Raw genomic sequence first — 21,736 nt, 5'->3', positions numbered from 1 at the left:
ATTGTCTGTCCCTCAAGCTCATATATGGGGACCCTCACTGCCAAGCTGATTATGACATTGGGAGAATGGGTTTTGGGAGGGGTGATTGAGTCCCCTCCATTCCAGGCACACTGTCTTGGATGGCTTATTCTGGGAAGCCAGCCGGGAAGGCCACCTTGATGAAGTCTTGTGATCCGAATGGGGATGAGTCTCCTGACTCAACTCTCCATCAGTTTCAGGATGCTCAGTTTTAGCCCAGAGTTCACTGGGACCTTGAACACAAAAGCATCTGCCAACCAAGGCCTGGCCGGACCAAGGAAGGAAATACTGGTACGAGTAGAGATGCTAATGGCAGGCAGGAAATGTGGGCAGAGGGGTCAGAGGTAATCAAGGCCTCTGGATAGGCCCTCATTTACATATGCCATCGGATTGGTTGGCCCAGAAGGCCAATGCCTCTGCCATAAGCAATCTGGTGGGAGGAGAACCAACCAAAGAGCAGAAAGAAACAGTTAAGGGTTGGGGCTACACAGTTATATCAACTTAGACCAGGGTGCTCATAATAATACTGCTGACAGCAGATCGGATGGATCAGGGATGGACCAGATGGACAGACAGGAACCAGAAAAGAAAGAGCCAGCCCTGAAGACACCTTGAGTTAGGGTGTGATTCCTTCAAGCCTGCAGTCAGCCTCAGCTCCAAACCTGGGTCGTCTGTCACACGTTGATTTCAGTCCCACCAGATCACTCGTGGAAGGGCATCACCTGTATCTCCAGGTTCTCCTGACCAGGGCACAGGTGCTTATGTACAAGTCCCCACTTTTTTTTTTTGCTTTTGTTTTTTTGGGTCACACCTGGTGGTGCTCAGGGGTTATTCCTGGCTGTTTGCTCAGAAATAGCTCCTGGCAGGCACAGGGGACCATATGGGACACCGGGATTCGAACCAACCACCTTAGGTCCTGGATCGGCTGCTTGCAAGGCAAACACCGCTGTGCTATCTCTCCGGGCCCGACAAGTCCCCACTTTTGGATGATCCCCGGAAGCAGGGCCCCGTGGAGCTGTAGGATGCAGACTTTTGAACTTTGGAGAAAACTGCTAACCTGCAGTTTCTTGCTTCTAGTATTGGCTTGAAAAGTTCTTCCTCATTTTGCACCACCTCCTTTCTGGCCCATAGACACCTTCTCAGAATTTCAAGACACTCCCCTAGTCTGTCTCCAAAGCCTTTTTCTGCAATGTCCATTCTTTTTCTGTTTTTCTCTGGATTTCATTCCGGACCATCCTGATCTGTTTTTGCATCTTCCCGGGGGTTGTTTCGTGTCGTCTTGTTTTGTTTTTCACAAGTGAGCCGAATTAACTTCAAAAGGCATCTTCCATTGTCCTGGATTTTACAACTGCATTTTTCAATTTCAGAATTCCCATTTGACACAGTTTTACGGCTTTATTTTTCTGCCGAACATTTCCTTACCCTAAGTAAACAGCAAGGGATCTGAAAATGTGTGTCTTTGAACTCGACCCGGGCATCCTTGCGATTTATTGAAACTCACTGTTATTTGTGTGTTTAATTCATGGTTAGGTGGGTGAGGAACTTTGTTTCTGAATCAAGGTTTGTTTTTAGTTTTTATTTTTCAGTTTATCAATATAGTTTTTGTTGAATTAAACTTAGAAAGGTGTGAAAGGAGAGAAAGAGAGGGTACAAGTGTTCAGAGAAAAACACGGGCTTCTCCAGAGTGATAAATACAAGCAGAGACACATAGAGACAAGCGAGTGAGACACAAGTTCAAGGACAAGCCTGATTCAATATTTTTTAAGAGCCCAGGTACTTCCGGGTGTTATTTCCACCTTTCTGTCTCTGCCACTGGGTCCTGCCAATCATCCAGCCTCAACAACAGAGAGAAAAACTTAGCCTGGGCTCTGTCTGCTTTTGCTTCTGGCTCATTAGACTCAAATCCTAGAACCAAAGAAAGGTTCTCATTCACTCAGGGCTGGGCTAAACCTCAACTAGTCTCACATCCCACAATCTTACCACATTGTCATCAGCACAGCCCAGAGACTCTACTGGCTGCCTTCACTGGAGGAGAGTCTGATCCCAACCATACCTTGGCCTTGGGGCAGAACCTAGAACATGGACAGCTCACAGGCCTCCACTTGGTTCTGAAACCACCTCCTCATCCTTCCCAGGACCCCTACATGAGCCTTGTTCCAGGTGGCTTTTCTGAGCAGAGGAGATGTGGGTTGGTTCTTAAGGGTGCCCAGGGGCAGGCGAGGGCATGGGCAGAACCACCTGTATAACTGAGTCACCAAGAGTGTGGGGGACACCGGAAGGTGAGGGTGACTGTGAAAGGAGCTAAACTCCCAACCTGACGTAACAGTGAACCTGGCAGGGGAGGGTCCATACTGCCCACGTTCTTTTCCTTCACACTTACTAGGTCTGAGAAAGAAACAAGAGCTGCCCTTTCTCTGCCTTTCTGCTCAATCTTTCACTACATTGTTGTTTCCACAGACCAATCTCAAGAGAATCTCCAGGGAGTCACCAGTCCTGGAACATTCTTGGACTTTTCTGAGGAGCCAACATAGGCCCAGCCCTGTTCTGAGCTTGTCCAGCCTCTTGGGCAGCCCCCAACCTCCTGCCACTGCTGGCCCAAGTCTGTCCTTCCCAAAACCTGGGGACACAACTGGCCTTACCGTTGGCCACGGAGTTCCCATTCTCCACAGCAATGGCCTCACACAGCGTGTCAGATAGGGCAGGCCCTCGGTGGTGGTTGGCGTTCCGGTCCTGTGTCCCCGACATCAACTCTGAAGGCCCCGGCTCAGAGTGGCTACTTAGGTTCATGTTTGTCTCATAACCTAAAATGCATGTTATGAAAGATTATAAGATGACACCTAGCTATTAATCCAAAACAAAGGTATTCCCCCAACTTTCTCTTTCTTTTGATAGGTAAAAGCCCACCTGGATCTGTATTTTTTGTTTCTCTCTAGACCTTCTCCCTCCTGGTGCATTGGTACTGGCTTAATACGGAAAGGTCACTTTTCTTTATTTTTTTGTTTTTGGGCCACATCCAGTGACTCTCAGGGGTTACTCCTGGCTATGCAACCAGAAATCGCTCCTGGCTTGGGGGACCATATGGGATGCCAGGGATCAAACTGAGGTCCGTCCTGGGTTAGTCATGTGCAAGGCAAACTCCCTACCTCTGCGCTATTGCTCTGCCCACCCTTTTTTTTTATTTTAGGCCACACCTGGTGATGCTCAGGGGTTACTCCTGGCTATGTGCTCAAAATTGCTCCTGGCTTGGGGGACCATATGGGATGCTGGGTGATCAAACCACGGTCTGTCCTAGGTCAGCGGCATGCAAGACAAATGCCCTACTGCTGCGCCATCACTCCAGCCCCAAAGGTCACTTTTTGGCTTAGGGTGCTCAAAGAAGCCACAGGGGAAAAGCCACTGACTCCATGATTCTTTCCCGACTGGATTGGCCTATTAATCCTTTGCCACTCTCTCCCTGCTTCTTCAGACCTGTGCGCCTGGGTGTAGAGGGGTAATCTCTACCGGTGCAAGGGGTTATCTCACAACTCGTGGCTTTTATTTTACAAAAGATCCTTTTTCTGTAGTTACCCTCCAGCCTCCACTGCCTGGCACCTATCGCCCATCGTCTGGGATGATGGCAGAGCTGAGCACAGTGCCAGCATGGGGACACAGCTGGGCTGTGGATCTAGAAGCTGTGAACTGGGGACATAGTGATGCCATAGCACTTATAAGACAAGGGTGGAGATCTGTTGCTCTGTGGATGGACTAAGAGCATCATGCGGTGAAGCCAGTCAAAGAGGGGGAGACACAGTGATCTGGGGCATGTGGACCCCAGAGAGAGGCAAGTACCAGACAGCAGGGCTGGGAGCTAGTCCACATAACAGAGCTTATCTAGAGAGGGAGAAGGGACGGGGAGACATTGGGACATTGTGGGGGGGTTGGTCCACAGACTGAGTATACCTAGAGGAGGGGGAAGGAATGGGGCCACTTTGGGACACTGTGGGGGAAGCAGCGATTGGGTGGTGTGTCTGTGTGGTTGCGTAATGGAAGCAAGAAACCATCACTGGCACATGCACCTCATGACATCTCCATGGAAACTGGACAATGCAAAAGACTCGTGGGGGCAGGAGTGACAGCACAGCTGGGAAGCCATTTACCTTGCACACAGCGGGCCCAGGTTCGAACCACAGCATCCCATAGAGTCCCCTGCACCCACCAGAACTGATCTCTGAGGACAGAGCCAGGGGTCAACCAAGCATGGCCCCAAACTAACCAAACAAAAAAGGCTACTTTCTTTCCCCTGATAAAATGCACTAAATTACTAAAATCTTGGAAAGGATCAAACTCAAACCTGAATTACACAGGAACAGGAATAAACGGGATCCTTAGTCACAGGAACATCTGGGAAAAACTCACCAACTGTTGCCACAACTCGGGCAGACATGACAGAAAGAGAAAGCAGGGGCAGCAGTTTCCACCCTTCTGACCCCCTTGGCCAGAGGGTCTTTCCCCTTTCCTATCTTCCCACAGCTCTGAATGGACCATTGTTGGGGCCAGTCAGCAGAGTAATGAAGCCATGCAAGTAGCTTTGGTTCCTGTCTGGTCCCCCAGACCCCACCAGAAGTACCAGGTTTGAGATCTGAGCATTGCCACATGTGATGAGAGAGAGAGAGAAACAGAGAGAGAGAGGAGTGTAAGGGTGAGAGAGAGAAAGAGAGAGACTGAAAGACTGAGGGTAAGAGTGAGAATAAGAGAGTAAGGGAGAGTTAGTTCTGCAGATCTTCCTGTCCTTGATCACCACGGCAGGCATTCTGTCTCTTCTGTCCATACTTAGGGTGCTGAGTCACTGGGCATTCTGAGTCTGGAGTCTAGAATGTGGGGCCGATCAGCCAGTGGCCATCCTGGGCTCATCTTAGAGGCAGCAGCCTCTTCTTATCTAGCCTGATCTCAAGGTGAGGGAGGGTCTTGTGTGGGCCCAAAGGCACAGAAAGGTGAGAGAAGGGGGCGGATGAGACACAGCTCACCCCACAGAGTTCACCGGTCACAGGAAGAATTCCCGTTTCTCTCCAGCACTCAGAGTGTTTCCATGTATTTCAGAAACATGCGAGTTAGGATCTAGGTTTCAGCAAGAAGGGACAAACCAACAATGGTTGTTTGACTGATGTAGCACTGGGAGGCCAAGTAAGGCACAGAAAACGCACAGAGGCATTTCCAGCTCCCGACTCAACTCACACATGGGCCGGGCACCAAAATATTCTCTGAACGCACAGGAGAGGGGTTGTGCTTTGGGGTTGCCCTCCAACACCATGTGAGATTCCAATGTCAAGACTGTCTGGGAGCCAAGTGACCCCCCTGGGATGGATGTCTTACGTGACTATTATTAAGAAAAATGACCACATGCGTTCAGTTTTGTTTTTCTTAATGTTCTTTGGCTGAAACTTCAAGGCTGGGATATCATCGATGGGACTACCGAGAATTCTGTTTATGGGTGATTGGGCTTCCACTGTAACTTTACCCTGTCCTCTTTCTTTGCATCTTTGTTGTCATAATTAAAATAATAAAAAAAAAAAAGAAAAAGAAAAATGACCCCCACTTTCCACGACGCCTGGCCTCCTGCCTGGAGAGTGAAGTGACTCAACTCTTCTGATGACAGTGATATACGGGGGCATCCGTGGGGCCTGTACGAGGCTCAGTGATGAGCATTAGTCTTGCTAGATGAGGCTCTGGGTTCGAGCCCACCATGTGTCTTCACCCAACGCTACATCTCATTAAACGAGTCAATATTTTATGTGACCGTGGGACATACTTCAGAATAATCGAGGGTGGAGGAGAGAGCTGGTGGGTAGAACACAGTGATAAGCAGTTGGACATAGAGCAATTTCTTGAGTGTATACTCTGGATGCTGAAATATGTTTGGAATCTCTCATCTCATTTTTTAAGGCTTATAAAGAAGGCCAACTTCTAAAAGAATTCTTCTTCCAACAGCCCTACAGAATCAAAATATCCTGCAAAAAATTAAATGATATTCTGACTTAAAACCTAAAAGCTTTGGGCCAGAATAGTACAGCAGGTATGGCATTTACATCACATGCCAGGGTTTGATCCCTGGCATCTCATATGGTCCCCCGAGCGCTTCCAGGAGTGATTTCCTTTCCTTAATGCAGAGCCAGGAGTGACCCTTGAGCACTGCCAGGTGTGGTGCAAAAACAAAAGAAAATAAAAACAAAGGCTCTTATCTGGACTATTTAGGGAATAAAATATAAAAAATGAACAGCAATTGTCTGGCTCACGATTCTTACCGAATAATGTCACAGGGCTAGAGCTATCAAATAGAGTTGATATATATCAAGCTGTCTTGATTTGGGAAGCGTTTTTCCTCAAGCAAATGAATGTTTGATAACCTACTACATGCCAAAAATATTCTATGTAATTATATATATTTTTGTGAACATCACTTTTAAATACTCATTTTTTTTTCTAAATTGCTTTTTGGGCCACACCCAATGGCTCTCAGGGGTTACTCCTGGCTCTGTGCTCAGAAATCACTCCTAGCATGCTTGGAGGACTATATGGGATGCCGGGGATTGAACCTGGGTTTGTCCCAGGTTTGCCACCTGCAAGGCAAACACCCTAAATACTCATTTTTATGTCACAAATTATGGACGTTCTGTGTCAAGATGAAGCCACAGCATAGGGCAGAGCCACAATGATGTTTCTGTTTAAGCCTGCAGTATTCAGGCTCTTCTTTGGTGCACTGTGGCTGCACATGTCTGCTGCATGTTTGCTGCAAGCCATCAAGGGCTAGTGGCACTGGGCAGAGAGCCCAGTCAGTTCCTTCTACCAGAGAACAGAGAACACCAGGCAGGCCAGCTGGAGCCAGGAGAGCCCCTAGCGGCCAAGGGAGAAAGCGCGCCTCCTCCTTCCTTGGAACCCTAATTCTGGAAACAAAACAAGGGGGAAATTAGCATAACAATATTCATCCCAGGAAAAGCAGCTCCTGAATGAATGGGATCCTTGGAGCTAGAGGCTTCCGGCTGCAAAGGCCGCTGGGAAAACCCTCTCTGCATTCCCCGGAGCTGGGTGTGGAGAAAGCCTGTGTCTGGGCCACCCCGAGGCATGTTGTTGCTTGGGCCTCATCTAGCAGTGCTCAGGGCTTACTCCTGGCTCTGTGCTCAGGGGTCCAGTAGGCCCACCCTGCTGCTCTATCACTGTGGCCCTGCAAAGGGGGGTTCTGATCCCCGTTCCCGCATGTGTGTGCTCACTGCTGTCCCCTTTACTGCATCGGTCAGGCCTAACAAGGGGCCTCCGGGGACAGTCGCAGGCCCCACTTTGTCTCTGTCACTCAGGTGCAGGGGACTTGGAAGCCAGTGGAGGGAGGAGTGAGTAACTTGGTTTTCCCCCTGCACATGGATGCTGATCAGAGGCTCCGGTGTCTCATGAGGATAAGCACTGGACACTGAGCACTCCAAGCACTCTGTTATTCCCCCCAGGCTGAGGCCCAGCTGTCACCTGCCCCGGGGAGACTTGGTGGTGACATATTGGGTTCACAGAAGCCTGGTGACTTCTGGTGAATCACAATGCGCAAGACTCTACAAAGGAGATGGGTGCAAGGAATGCTCGTGAGGTCTGTGATCTCGGATCACTAGACAGGACATCACAATGCAGAATGATACCCCCAAAATCATGATCCAGAACTTCATTCCCTGGATGTCATTTGGCACTTCCTATAGGCATGCATATATATTGGTTTTGGGGCCACACCCAGCACTCCTCAGGCATTGCTCCTGGCTCTGCTCAGAAATTACTCCTAGCCGGCTCAGGAGACCATATAGGATGCCAGGGGTCAGACCCAGGTCTGCTGTGTGCAAGGCAAATGCCCTCCCCATTGCACTAAGGCTCTGCCCCAAGGTCGCTTTCTATTTTAACTGGAAACACCCAGCACCTGATGCTCACTGGCCATCCCCTCTCTTCAAGGTCACTTCTAAAGCTGTGAGGGGAATATTCCATGTCTGCTGCAGGATCGGCAGAACCATGTCCCCAACTTCTGGCCCTGATGCTTAGTTTAGGTGCCTGGCAGGGGAATAAGAAACCACGTGCTGGATTCTTGGGTAGAAAGTGATTTCAGGTGAAAGCAAGAATATCTTTAAACGTAAAGAGGTAAACTAGGAGATCAAAATCCTTAGAGGGAAGAAATCCTAGACCAGAGTACAACACTGGCAACAGCAACTCAATTTGCTTGAACAAAATGAATTACTGGCCTTGGGTTCATTCAACCCATATAAATCTTTGGGATTTGAGATGGAGCCATAGAATGAAGACCTGATATTCATGACCCCACCAAACCCTTTGTATTCTCCCATAATACAGGTCACCCAACTGGTAATCTTATCCATCCTCTAGAGTCCATGGACCTCCCCAAAAGAGGTCCTCAAATCCAGCGTGTGGCTGCACAGGAAGAAGCAGATAATTCATGCATTTGGAGAAAAAGTCCTAAGTGACTCAAACTGATCTTTGCCCCCTCAGAAAGTGTTTGGTAAATCGATGCTCAATGATTTTTGCACTGAGCGAGCACTGTTGCTCTTGAAGTTTTGCTATGTGCTCCTGGACACTAGCTTGTGTCTACCTGGGGGAATAAAATGAACCCCAAGAATGTTCACGACATTCCAAGGCCCAGGCTTTGGGTTTTCCAATGATAAAGGCTGGCTAGAAATCCATAAACTTACTCTTCTTTGAACAGAGCCCAAAAGAATTTATCCTATTCCCATCTGCAATCAAATGCATTTGACAAGGTTTTAATAAACTTTCCTTTCTAAAAGCTGGTTTTCTGGCTTTTAAAAACACTGGTGTTCCTCTCAGATTTCAGTTTTCGCCATGGAATGAGACACGAGACCTGTGTGGAATTCTCTTCCTTACAGACACAATTTACTGTATGAGTGGCTTGTGATTAAAAACAAACCATGAGCTAAGCCAACAGCTCCCTTATCTAAGAATAAGTGAACAAGCTGTATCCACCTTCTGCTGGTCCTCTCAGCTTGATCCCTCTTTCACTAATAATCTAGAAATAATTTAGATTATTTCTAGATGATTGCAGATTCATTATTTCAGATTTATTATTTCTAGATTGTTTCAGATTCTTTCTAGATTTCCACGAGTTTTTGTACTCAAAAGTATTATTTTTAGTTGTCAGAGAGAAAATGCACATGGCTGACTGGCTCTATTTTGTTACCACATAAGGTCCCCCAAACCCTACCAGGAGTGACCCCCTGAGAGCAACACCAGGATCTGGCCATAGACTCCTGAGTGAGGTGCAGAAATACCCTCCCCAAAGTAATTTTCTTAAATGATGAACACCGACCCTTTTACTTGTTTTGTTTCATCCAGAGCACACCAATGCATGCATAAAACCTCATGCCATGTCATCTTATTTATAACCTAACATCTAAACTTAAGGAAGGTCAGGGGCTGGTGTGGTGGCGCAAGCAGTCAGATGTCTGCCTTGCCCGTGCTAACCTTGGACAGACTGTGGTTCGATCCCCCGGTGTCCCATATGGTCCCCAAAGCCAGGAGCGATTTCTGAGTGCATAGCCAGGAGTAACCCCTGAATGTCACTGGGTGTGGCTCAAAAACCAAAAAAAAAAAAAAAAAAAAAAGAAGAAGGTCAATGACCTTAATGGCCAGAAGTTTCCAGAGTCTCAAGTGAAGATGTGACTGACTGATGTGCAGAATTGGCCTACAGAATCAGGGGTTAAGGGGTTCAAGTACTTTCCATAAAGTAAGGGTGCTTTGGCGGATCCCCCAGAGACAGCCTTAGCACAGACTTGGGCTGATATCAAAGCCCTTTAGCTTTTTGTTTTTCTTTTCTTTTGGGGGGTGGTAGCATTTGGGGCCATTCCTGGCAGTCTTCAGTACTTACTCCTGGCTCTGTGCTCAGGGACCATTCTTGGTGGAGCTCATAGAACTATATATGGTGCTGCGGATGGAACCCAAGTCTGTTGGGTGAGGCAAACCCTGACCTATGCTGTCTCTCTCGCACTTTTTTTTTTCTTTTTAGTCTGACAGTTGCCGGAAACTCAAGACTTTTCAATGCAGGGAGCATCCTGAGGCATAATCACAGATTTTGGGGTAGAGGGGTGCCAATGGGCTGATGTGTAGAGAGAAATGTATGGATGGAATGAGGAGAGGAGGAGTAGGTGCTCACAAAAAATGTTCCTACAAAGCCACCAAAATGCACTGACTTTAGTGAAAGGCAGGATCTGAGCAGATCACAGTGCCCACAGGGAATGGGAGGGACGGCAGGACAGAGGCAGCCAAGGGTCCACTGTGGACCCCTGAAAGTGGGATAAGGCACAGAAGATCCATGTTTGTGTGTGTATATGTGTGTGTGTGTGTTACCAGTTGTGCTCAGGGGTTACTCTTGGCTCTAGGCTCAGAAATTGTTCCTGGCAGGCTCAGGAGAACCTATAGGATGCCAGGAATTGAACCAGGGTCCATCCTGGGTTGGCCACGTGCAAGGCAAATGCCTTACCACTGTGCCCCATGTGACAAGGGAACCACTTAGTGGCACCAGGATTGCTCTTGGACAAAGAATGCAGTGACACAAATTCTTTCCTGATAAACTCAGGTGCATATATGAAATCCAGTTTCAAGCCATTTTTGTCTCATAAATCCTTGTGTGAAAATTGGACATATTTATTTATTTATTTATTTATTTTGAATTTTTGGGCCATACCTGGGTGACACTCAGGGGTTACTTCTGGCTATGTGCTCAGAAATCGCTCCTGGCTTGAGGGACCAGATGGGATGCCTGAGAATTGAACCACGGTCCATCCTGGGTCAGCAGCATGCAAAGCAAATGCCCTACTACTGTACTATCACTCAGGCTCCATTCTTGCCAATTAGCTATTTTGGTGGCTTAAGGTTTTTGTAAGTTTATTTTTGCTCTAAATGATCACTACCATCATCTGAAATATTTCCATTAGGTAGAAATTAGGTCGAGAGAGAGAGAGAGAGAGAGAGAGAGAGAGAGAGAGAGAGAGAGAGAGAGAGAGAGAGAGAGAAACAGGTAGTCTGATAATGAGAGTTAAAAGAAGATAGAAAATAGGTGTCAGATTAAAAGGTCAAAAGAATGGGTAATTTATGGTAATTTGCAAATAAAATTTGTAATAGAGATTGGCATCTACTTATGACTGATGCTATAGGAAAAATTGATAGTTATATGACAGATTGATAAGTAAGTAATATAGATAATATGGATACAGACAGTAAATTGATATAGATATATGTAAGCTAAATGATGGATGATATGTAGACTACATAATAGATGATTCATATAGATAGCTAGATGGCAGATAATCAATACAGATGGGTGGGTGGATGGATGGGAGGATGAATGATAGATGGATAGGTGTGTGGATCAATGGATAAAGGGATATGTAGACGAATGAGTTGGGAGGACAGATTATGTATGCACAGATGAATAGTCATAGAAAAGAGAAGTGGGTGGAGAGAAGGAGGATGGGTAGGTGCATACTGAATGGATGTTTGGATGGATGGATGGAGATAGGGAGATATGGGTAGGAAGATGGATGAGAAGGATGGATAAAAGGTGAGTGGATGGATGATGGGTGTATGGATGGACAGATAGATGAATGGATGGACAGATGAACAGAAGGATGGATGGGTAGGTGGATGAATGGGTTGGATACATGGATTTCATGAATGGTTAAGTGGACAGATGGCTGGAGGATAGCTGAATGATGGCTAGAATGAATAATGGATGGATGATGGGTGAAGGAATGGGCAGATAAATTAATTTGTGAATGGATGGACTGGATGGATGGATGGTGAAATAGATCTGTGAATGGATGGATGATGGATAAATGATGGATTGATGGTTGATGGGCAGATGGATAATGGGTGGGTGGATGTTGGGTGACTGGGTGGATAGATGAAGGAATCTGTAAATGAATGGATGGAGGGTGGATGGATGAACAGATAGAGAGAATTGAGTGTAAATAGATGGTTGGGTGATAGGTGGATGAATGGATGGTTGAATGGATAAATAGTGGATTGATGGATGGTGAATGGATGGAAGAATGTGTAAATGGATAGATGGAGGGTTGATGAGCAGATAGACAAATATGTGAATGGATGGAAAGACAGATAGACAGATGTGTGTATAAATGGATGGATGAGTGGTGGGTAGATAGATGTGTGAATGGAAGATGGGTGAATGGATGAACAGAGATGCGTGAATGGAAGGGTGAGTGATGGATGATGTGTGAATGGTTGGATGATGAGTGGATGGACGTGTATGCACACAGTTAGGTGAGAGACAGATCCAACCCCTGTTCATCAGACCCTCTGGCTTGGGGCTTACCCTCCGGCTCCCGGATCCTGGTGCCCGCCGCTGATTTCCGGAGGACACTCCTCCCCGAGTTGAAGAGGCTGGTGAGCTCAGCCAAGGGGCTGTTGATGGGCCTGAAGTTGGATGTGCTGTAGGGCCCTGGGGAGGGGCTGGAGTTGGCCCTCCGGGGCTCTGCCCGGGCTGCCTTCCCTGGGGAGGCTGGGATTCTGGAGAAGGAGCTGCAGGGCCCCCCAGCTGGGGCAGGGCAGGGCTTGGGGGGCACTTTGGGCATCTCGGGGCTGGCGGTGCCATCGGGTACGAAGGCGAAGTACGCAGGTGGCCAGGGGGCGGCGGGGAGTGCAGGGGGTGCGGGTGGCGGTGGTGGCAGTGGCGAGGGTGGTGGGGAGGCTGGGGGCGCCCCCTCGGGAACCACCAGTCCAGGGGACACGGGCCTGTCGCCGTCCCCTTTGTGGTGCTTGGAGCACTGTGGAGAGAGCGGGCTGGAGCCCTCGGAGGACACTGGGTACTTGAGGTTTGTCTCCAGCACCGGCAGCTTCTTCACCTCCAGGGGCGTCAAGGGGGACTCATCGGAGGCGGGGGAGCAGGTGACAGGTGTGGGAGGGAAGACCAGCAGTGGGGGCCGGTGCGGCAGCAGGTTGGGGAAGGGGGCCGGGATGTCCCATGCGTCTCTGCCAGCAGCAGCTGCAGACACCAGGCTGAGCCCGGCTTCCTCCAGGGACAGGGTGCTCCGGGTGTCCCCCGAGAGAGGGGACAGGGGGCCCCCGAGCATGCCTGGCCCGGGAGCACTGTCAGGGGGCACCAAGTACTTCATCTCCTCATACACAGCCTCTGTGTCTGCGGGCTCGGGGCTGCAGGCTCGTCCCAGCATCTCAATGTACACGGGCTCTGTGTCCTCTTGGGCGGGTGATGCTCGGGGCGTGGGGGTCCGAGGTGCCCCAGACATGGGGCCTAGGGCTCCTGGAGCACTGCCCCGGGGTCTGGGTACCCGGGGGCCCGAGATCTCCTCGGAGGATCCGCTGAGCTTGGTGTGGGGGCTCCTCTCGGGCTTGCGGGGTGGAACCTTCTTCATGGTGCTGTAGTCATCGCTGTGTGGCCGTGGGCGCGTGAGAACTGTGGGGGGAGAAAGAAGAGGCCAGAGTCAGGGTGCTGCTGCAGCCTTGCCGTGCCCAGAGTCCCAGGACCCCTTCTGCCCTGTGCCCAGGCAGCCACACAGCCCCGGAGGGTGGGAGCTTGGATGTTGCTGCCGAGGTAAAGGATGTCAGCCTGAGTGTTGGGTAGGAAGATGCTGCAAGCATCTTGGGATGCCTTGGGGTACAGGAACAGCTAGGTGGAGAGGACCTGGGCCTGGCTGGGAATTTGTCAGGGAACTGCAACTTCAGGATCATTGATCCGGGTCCGAGTCCTCCACACAAGTGTGAACACGTGGGTCAGAGGGAACCCAGGTGGCACATTAGCAAGGTGCCCTCCGTCCTACATGGCTAAGGTATGATTGTTTGTGGAAGCGAGCGTGTGTGTATGGGTGTTTATAAGTGTGCATTTGTGTGGGTGTAAGCATGGGTGTGATGGTGTAAACATGTGTTTGTATGGGTGTGGCCGTGTATCTATTGTGGTTGTGCGAGTGTGCATGGGTGTTTATAGATATGTGTGCGCCCACGTATATCTATGGTTGTGTGTGTGTGTGTTTACATTTGTGACTAAGCCCCTCTTTAACATTTGCAGTGGCAAATTCAGGCTCAAGACACCCGAAAAGAATCCACATCGTTTTCTTTGTTTTCATTCCGAGTTTAGCAGCTGCCCCTGTGCCTGCTGAAAAGGGTGGCGAGGCAGGGAAGGAGAGAAGAGGTCCCGCCGGAGCCCCCACTCAGCCCCGCTGAGCCAGCAGGGCCATCCCAAAGACCCTCCTGGGTCCCTTCCAGTTCTCAGGAAGACCCTTCCCCTGCTGGGGTCTCACAAGGTGACCTGAAGTCATCTGTTGCAGGACACGACACTCCTGTGAGAATGAGGGACAGTCTCCTGCTGTCCTGTGTGGGGAAGGACGTGTGTTCACATGGCCATGGACATGTATGCCACTTACATGCTTGTGTGTGCCTTGCTCATGCGTGTACCTGTGTTCACATGGCCATGGACATGTATGCCACTTACATGCTTGTGTGTGCCTTGCTCATGCGTGTACCTGTGTTTGTGGATGTACCATGTGTCAGTTATAACTGGCATGATTCAGAGATTTGGTGCCTGCTGCTGAGTGCAGCTGGGGGCAGCTGGTGGCACCAGGGTTCACGGGTCACAGGCATGAGCTGAGTCCACCAGGGCAAAGGGACATGGATATCTGAGACTTGCTGCTTTGCTGGAAGCTCGGGGGCAGGAGACCCCCCCTTATTCCCTCGGCTTGTGCCCCAACCCCAATACTCTGGCACAGATCAGCGCCCTGGCACTGGCCAGCCGAGGTCCCCTGCGTCCACTCTGGCCTCTGTCTTCAGAACATCGTGCACAGTTCACCCACTCTGGTCCCCTGGGAGGCCCCAGGGTGTCGCAGGGGATGAGGAGAGCTCAACAAATACAACACGTCCCAGGGACAAATGTGTCCCTCAGGCAGACGGTAAGGACGTTCTGTTTCGTCTCGTCCAGCTGCGCCTGTGGACAGAGTTCAGCTCAGACCTCATTTCTCTCCAATTTCAGGCGATCGAAAACAAACTCTAAAAATATCTTCCTCTAAAAATACCCACCGGGGCAGGTCTGACGCACGGCAGCACCTCTGAACCTGGCGGGGCCGGCAGGGGGGTGTCTGGGTAGGAAAGGGGCCAGTGAAAATGCAAAGAGGCAATGAACTCCTAGGGAGTCCCGGCTTTACTTCGGGTGACTGCTCTGGGTCTCCGAGGGGCTCCGAGAAAGGTCTGACTCACAGCCCCTCTGAGAAGGGGTTGAGGCAAGAAACCAGGCTCATTTCCCACCAAGCAAGCACGGAGCCCTCTGAGTTCTGAATTCTGAGGTTCGAAGCCAGGGCAGGATGAGGAGCTGACAAGTTTCTCTGGTGACCCTGAGAGTAGATGGACTTATGGGGCTGGGGGAGGAGCCTGCAGGCCTGGTGGGTGTTCAGGGCCCTGGACCCCTAAGGCAGGATCCTCAACAGTGAGCCCAGTGCAGGCCAGACTCCCTCTTCATGTAGTTTTGCAAAGAGCTTGCAGGGCCCAGAGGGTGAATCCAGGGTGCTCTCCCCAATTAGAGCTAGGATAGACTGGCCCAGGTGACTGAGTCCTGCTTTCAGGCACCCAAGAAGCATGTAAGCACAAAACTCCCCATATCTATCTGGGTATAAGCAAATTTGAGAGACAAGAAAGATGAGGGCCAGGAGGGCCAGTCCATGGTAGAAGGCTTGTCACGAAGAGCGGGGAGTGCAGTGGGCAGAGAAGAAAGCGCTGTGACAACGAGAGTTGGGAATGATCACTCTGGACAAAAACTGGGTGCTGGAAGGAGGGAAAGTGATAAGCACGAGCCCCCTCCGTGAACAATACTGCAAAGTTGGAAAAGGGCTTTGCTTGTGTTACACGCCTGGGTGACAAACATCCGACCAGTCAGTCGGCACCGTGTCTTCTTGCTTTTCAAGTTCTGGGATGAAACCTGTCAGCAGTCCCAGCAACATGAGCGACTTTGCAAGACATTGCACAAAGGGAGAAGCGTGATTTTCCGGGTTCCAGAAATACGGACACGTCCCTAGTCCAGACCTTTTGCTCTCTGTTCTACATGATCCCTCACTGATCGTGGCAAGGGCTTACAGAGGCTGGGAAACCAAGCTTTGTTGTTAATGAGAGGTCGGGCATGTGCATGAGTATGTGTGTGCCTATGTGTGTGCAAGTACATATGTGTGACTATGTCTGTGTGCATATGTGCGTGTATGTGTGTCTGTGTTCACGTGCCTGCATGTACGCATGTGCATTTCCGTCTACTGAAGAAATAGCCCCTGGTGGTTCCCCGTAGGAACCACCGAGGCCCACCCGCTCGCTCACCTTCGTGGCTGGAGTCCTTGGCGGCCCAGAGACAGGCACTCACGGCCTCATAGGAGGCGCTGAGCCTGGTGCTGGGGTCCCTCCGGGGCTTGGGTGGGGGCTGTCTGCGGGGCGATGGGAACCCCGCGCTGTCGTCCAGGCTGGCCACGGAGTGCAGGGACAGAGAGCGGCAGGAAGGGGCCTCCAGCGACTGCAGCAGGCTGTCCACGGCCAAGGGCAAGGGCCCCGTGAGCACTGGCCTTGGGGCACTCTTGTCTTCAGCTCTTAAGGGGGGGGGGACAAAAGCCAGAAAGTAACTTATTCCTGAGGCCCAAACCCAGGGACACAGTCTGGCCACCCCAGACCCTCCACACCTCAGCCAGAGTGTCTTTTCTCGTCTCTTCTTCTAGGTTTTATTTGTGGGGGCCACACCACACAGTGCTCAGGGCTGACTCCTGGCTCTGTGCTCAGGAGAAATCCTGGTGAGCTTGGGAGGACCCTAAGGAGTGTCGGGGATGGCCTAAGATCATTGCCTTTCTTGCTGTGCTATTTCTCAGGCCCTGGAGTTTTCTTCCTCCTCCCATTCGTTTCTATCTATTTGTGTACGTTCTAATGTTAAATTCAGATTATTGTAGCTTTAACTATACCCTGGCATCTATTTTTCATTAAAATTATTATTTTGTTTTTTTGTTTTTTTCGGGCCACACCTGTTTGATGCTCAGGGGTTACTCCTGGCTAAGCGCTCAGAAGTTGCCCCTGGTTTGGGGGGACCATATGGGGAATCGAACCGCGGTCCTTTCTTGGCTAGCGCTTGCAAGGCAGACACCTTACCCCTAGCGCCACCTCATCGGCCCCTCATTAAAATTATTATTAAAAATTTTAAAATTAATTAATATAAACACCAGGGGTACAAGGATGCTCATAAAACAGGTTTGTTTCATAATTGCAAAATTGTTTACAATTGAGTTTCAGTCAGGCAATGTCAAACACACTTCCCCAGGGCACATTTCCTACCAACAATGGAGCTTCCTTTCTTTTATTTATTTATTTATTTATTTGTTTATTTATTTATTTATTGGTTTTTGGGCCACACCCGGTGACGCTCAGGGGTTACTCCTGGCTAGGTGCTCAGAAATCGCTCCTGGCTTGGGGGACCATATGGGACACCGGGAGATTGAACTGCAGTCCGTCCTGGGTCAGCCATATGCGAGGCAAACACCCTACCGCTGTGCTATCCCTCCGGCCCTAGGAAACGTCTTTTCTTGTGAGAAAAAAATCACCTTGGAGGGCAGAAAATTTGAGAAAAATCCCAAACCCGAGTCTCTGAACGTACATTTCTGGGTATTATGGATGCACTCAGTGCTGGGAATTCACCAACTCTTTTGCTTGTGAGAGTAGCTGCTAGCTAGATTCAAAGCTAGGACGACGAGAAATCTCTCTCTCTCTCTCTCTCTCTCTCTCTCTCTCTCTCTCTCTCTCTCATTCTTTCTCTCTCTCCCTCTCTCTCTCTCTCACTCTTTCTCTCTCTCTCTCTCCCTCCCTTCCCATTCTGTCGTTCCCAGCAGCTTTGAATCTCACTGTACAGATCTCACCGCTGCTCTTACGTGGTCTCCCTGTGCCAAATGCCCCCCAAAAGAGGAAGAGACAGAAGCATCTTCCCTGAGTCCCACACGAGGCCAATAACATGCCACCAAATTGAGAAATTAGGGAGTGCTGCTTGTCCCCAGACAAGGAGATAATAAATGTCATCCCTGCAGTCACATGCAATGACTGGCTTTCTGCTTTCGGGCCTCCCTTCTGGCTCCCACGTCAGGTTAATCACGGCTCAGCGAGGCGCCAGGGCCTTCCCTTTCTGGGGCTCCCCAGCATTTGTTTTTATAATTATATCTTAGCGCGACAGACCTCGCAGGGCTGCGGTGCCCCACCGGGCAGAGCGAAGACGATGCTGCCGGGTGCAGCGAAGACACCTCCAGGGATGAAAGTGTGACAGTCACGAGGAGTCATTTGTTTCCCCAGAATGTTTAATTACTGTTTTCCATACAAAGGTGTTTCTTGTTGGTTTTTTGTTTTAATTTTTTTGTATTTAATCACAGAAACAGTTGAAGCTAATTATGCGAGACACACATGTCACTTCCATATTAAAGTAAAATCACTTGACATAGGCCACAAGGCAAGAAGGGTTCATTTTTTAGTGAAACCGTTATTACTGTTATTCTCTGGACAGACAGTTTTTTTTGGGGGGGATGCTTGGGACCTCCAGAGAGAGAAACAGGACTCCCAAGTCCCTCCTATCACAAACCAAGTGGCCAAAGGGCCAGAGGGGCTGCTTGCTGAGATCTCAGCTTCCATAAGGGCGTCTCCTGAAAGCCAACCCCAAGAGTCCCCTTGGATTGGGAAAAGGAGCCAATGGAGGGAGATGGGACACACTCAAACACCCCCTTATCTCACCCACTTGTTGTCAAGTTGGAAGAGCAGAATCCTAGGGGTTATTTCTGGTGGGGTGAAGGGTTGGACCACACCGGGCTGTGCTCAGGGTTTAATTCTCTGTTAAGGAGCACTCCTGGTGGTGTTTGGAACATCATGTGAGGCTAGTGCAAGGCGAGCATCTTACCCCTGAACTATCTGCTCAGCTCCTTGTAGAGTCAGTATGGGTCTGCCCAACCTGCTCAGAGCTTTCTGACCCCGGCTGCACCCGTGCCCCTGCCGCTGGCTCAGGGCTGCACCTTGAGCTGGGGGTGCCAAGCTGGGCCTTACCGTCTGCCTCCCTCCTCGGGCACCAGCCTGGACTCCAGCCTCTCCTTGTGCAGGGCCGTGCTCGTGGCGTTGCCAAGCCGTTGGTCTTCGCGGGCCATGTCGGAAGCATTCTGGAGGACCAGGGCATCGTAGGTTCTTAGCCCCAGGTCCTCTGTGGCCTGCAGGAAGCTGTGCACGGACATGGCCTCCTGGTGCCTGCTGGTCCTTCTGTGAAGCAAGCGCCGGCGAGCCAGAAACCCTCGGATCACTTCCAGGAGACAAGAGAATGTGGGTCACAGAGAGGGAGCGATGTCCCACAATGGATAATGCTCTGTCACAAATCAGAACACTCTGGAACGTTCTGATCTCACATAGAGAGGGCCATAAATTCAGGACTGTTTCCTTGACACAACGTTCTAGAACATTCTCATCGTGTATAAACAGGTTGTAATTTTAGGGAAGATGATCCTACAAGCGTGTGTCCTTGATACAAACATTCTAGAACATTTTAATGACATAGAAAAAGGGTCATAAATTCTGGCCTCCAAATCCTACAGCCCCATGTCCTGGATATGAGTATTATAAAGCATTCTAACCTTGCATAACGAAGATCGTAACTCTGGGCATCACAATCCCACAGTCCTGTGTTCTAGACATGAACATTCTAATGTCATATAAAAAGGGTCATGAATTGGGCCTCATAAGCCTACAGTTCCATGTCCGTGACATCATTGAGCATTCTAGAATATTCTGAACGCACACAAAGACAATTGTAAATTCAGGAATGACAATCCTACAGTCTTGTGTCCTTGTCTTGGACATTCCAGGACATTCCAATGTTGTAGAACGAGGGTTGTAAATTCAGGACTGAGAATTCCACAGTCCAGTGTCCTTGACGAGAACAACGCCCTATAGAAGTCCTAGAAAACAATGTCATACAGACATGCGTATATCTATATATTTTCCTATGCTTCTTTGGACAATACAGCCAGGTACTGGACTAAAACCAATGGGGAAACATAAGCGCACCCCAGGGGATATTAGGGTCCCTCTGAGGGTGCACTAATCCCCTCTTGTTCTATCAGATTAGAGAAGTCACACTGAGTACAAACCTCCTCCCGCAGAGCCATGGGCTTAGACGTGGGTTCTGGTACAGAAGGTCTGGTACAGACCCTGAACAGGTCTGGGTGGGGTCACAAACATGTCTAGGGATCTATAAGCAGGTCTGCGGTCTGTAAATGGGTGTGGGGATACAGAGCAGATCTGGGGTATATGAACAGGTCTTGGGTACCTGAGCGGATCTGGGGATATCTGAGTGGGTCCAGGGGATCTCTAAGTGGACCTGGGCGCCCTGGGCAGGTTGGTTCCCTGTACTCTGCATTTCTCACTAGCATCCAGGTGCATTCAGTGCACCCTGGGGCAGGTGCCCAGACCCAAACAGGTGGAGCAGGCAGGGATTTAAATGGGAACCCAACAGCCTGAACCAGCCTGTATGCCCCCAGTGCAGGTGTCACAGGCTAGGGGAGCAGGACTTAGGTGCATTTGGGGGAGAGTGTGCTTTTGTTCACATCAACAGAGCAGGTCTTGAGAGAGTTCTATGATCTCGTGAGCGCTCTGTGATCCCATCAGAGTGGGCAGTTACCTCTCTGGCAGGTGACAGCCTTTGCCTGTAGTTGCCAGCTCAGTGCGCCCAACTGCTCCGCATGCCCGAGTCTCAGGAACACCTTGGTGGCTCCCATCTGCAACACAAGAGCAAACCGGGGTGACCCTAGGGAGACATCCTGGAGGAGGCGGCCAAGCCCTGGATGCCCCTCTGGCTTCCTACCCACTAGTGTCCATCCAGATCCCAGTGAGGGCCCCTTTCGCAGCCACACCTGGAAATGCCCGCGGGGACTCCGGGGGACCCTGGGAATATGATGACCTCAGAGTCCTCAGAGCTCCCAGCCAGAACCAGCCCTGACCCTGCTTTGGGACCTTTTCTCCTCGAAGCTCAAAACAGGGAAACTGAGTCTGAAAGGAAAAACGTAATAAGGAAATGTCCAACAAGACAACCATCAGCCCATCTGGGCTTCCCGACAGAAAGTCGCCTGTTACTATAACTAGATAATGGTATGTTTCCACCCAGGCACGAAATAGTTTACCTTAAGATGCCACTGAAATAAATGTGCCTTTGAATTAAGTGGGAAGCTCAGTTGTCCCCTTTCTTCAGTGGCACAGATGAGACCACCCTGGGTCCTTAAGGCAACTTCCAACGCTGTGGTCAGGCATTGCCCCTGATGGTGCTCAGGGGGTCGTGTGGGATATTGGGGAGTCAAACTGGGTTGGCCACCTGCAAGGCCAGCACCTCACACCCCATCTCTCTCTCTGGGCCTTCCTAATAGGACACTTCTAGAACTGGGGCCCCAATTCCGTTATCTTAACAGGTCTCCCAGAGGTGTGAGTCTCTGAATGCCTCTCAAAAGCCACTGCACTGTGCGTGGTTTTTATTTTGGGGCCACATCTTGTCATGCTTAGGGGTTACTTCTGGTGCAGCACTCTTCGGGGTGTTCGGGGTGGTGCTTGGGAGACCATATGGGATGCCGGGAATGGAACCCAGTTCAGCAGCGTGTAAGGCAAATGCTTCCTATTGTACAATTGCTCTGGTCTACCATGAACATGT

At 50.0% G+C, this 21,736-nt stretch overlaps 1 protein-coding gene across 1 annotated transcript in view; it reads right to left on the bottom strand.

Moving 5' to 3' along the window:
• MYO16 (myosin XVI) overlaps window positions 1-21,736 on the bottom strand; it is a 296,697-nt gene that overhangs the window by 26,096 nt on the left and 248,865 nt on the right. The window contains exons 29-33 of the mRNA XM_049778145.1: window positions 20,720-20,816; window positions 19,099-19,345; window positions 16,366-16,628; window positions 12,377-13,474; window positions 2,658-2,819 (exon numbers count right to left, since the gene is read on the bottom strand). Coding sequence (XP_049634102.1) covers window positions 2,658-2,819; window positions 12,377-13,474; window positions 16,366-16,628; window positions 19,099-19,345; window positions 20,720-20,816 — 1,867 coding nt within the window. The remainder of the gene's footprint in view (window positions 1-2,657; window positions 2,820-12,376; window positions 13,475-16,365; window positions 16,629-19,098; window positions 19,346-20,719; window positions 20,817-21,736) is intronic.

The sequence above is a fragment of the Suncus etruscus genome, chromosome 8 (genome assembly GCF_024139225.1).
Source record: "Suncus etruscus isolate mSunEtr1 chromosome 8, mSunEtr1.pri.cur, whole genome shotgun sequence".
Classification (NCBI taxonomy): Eukaryota; Metazoa; Chordata; class Mammalia; order Eulipotyphla; family Soricidae; genus Suncus; species Suncus etruscus.
This window is presented reverse-complemented; position numbering and strand designations above follow the sequence as displayed.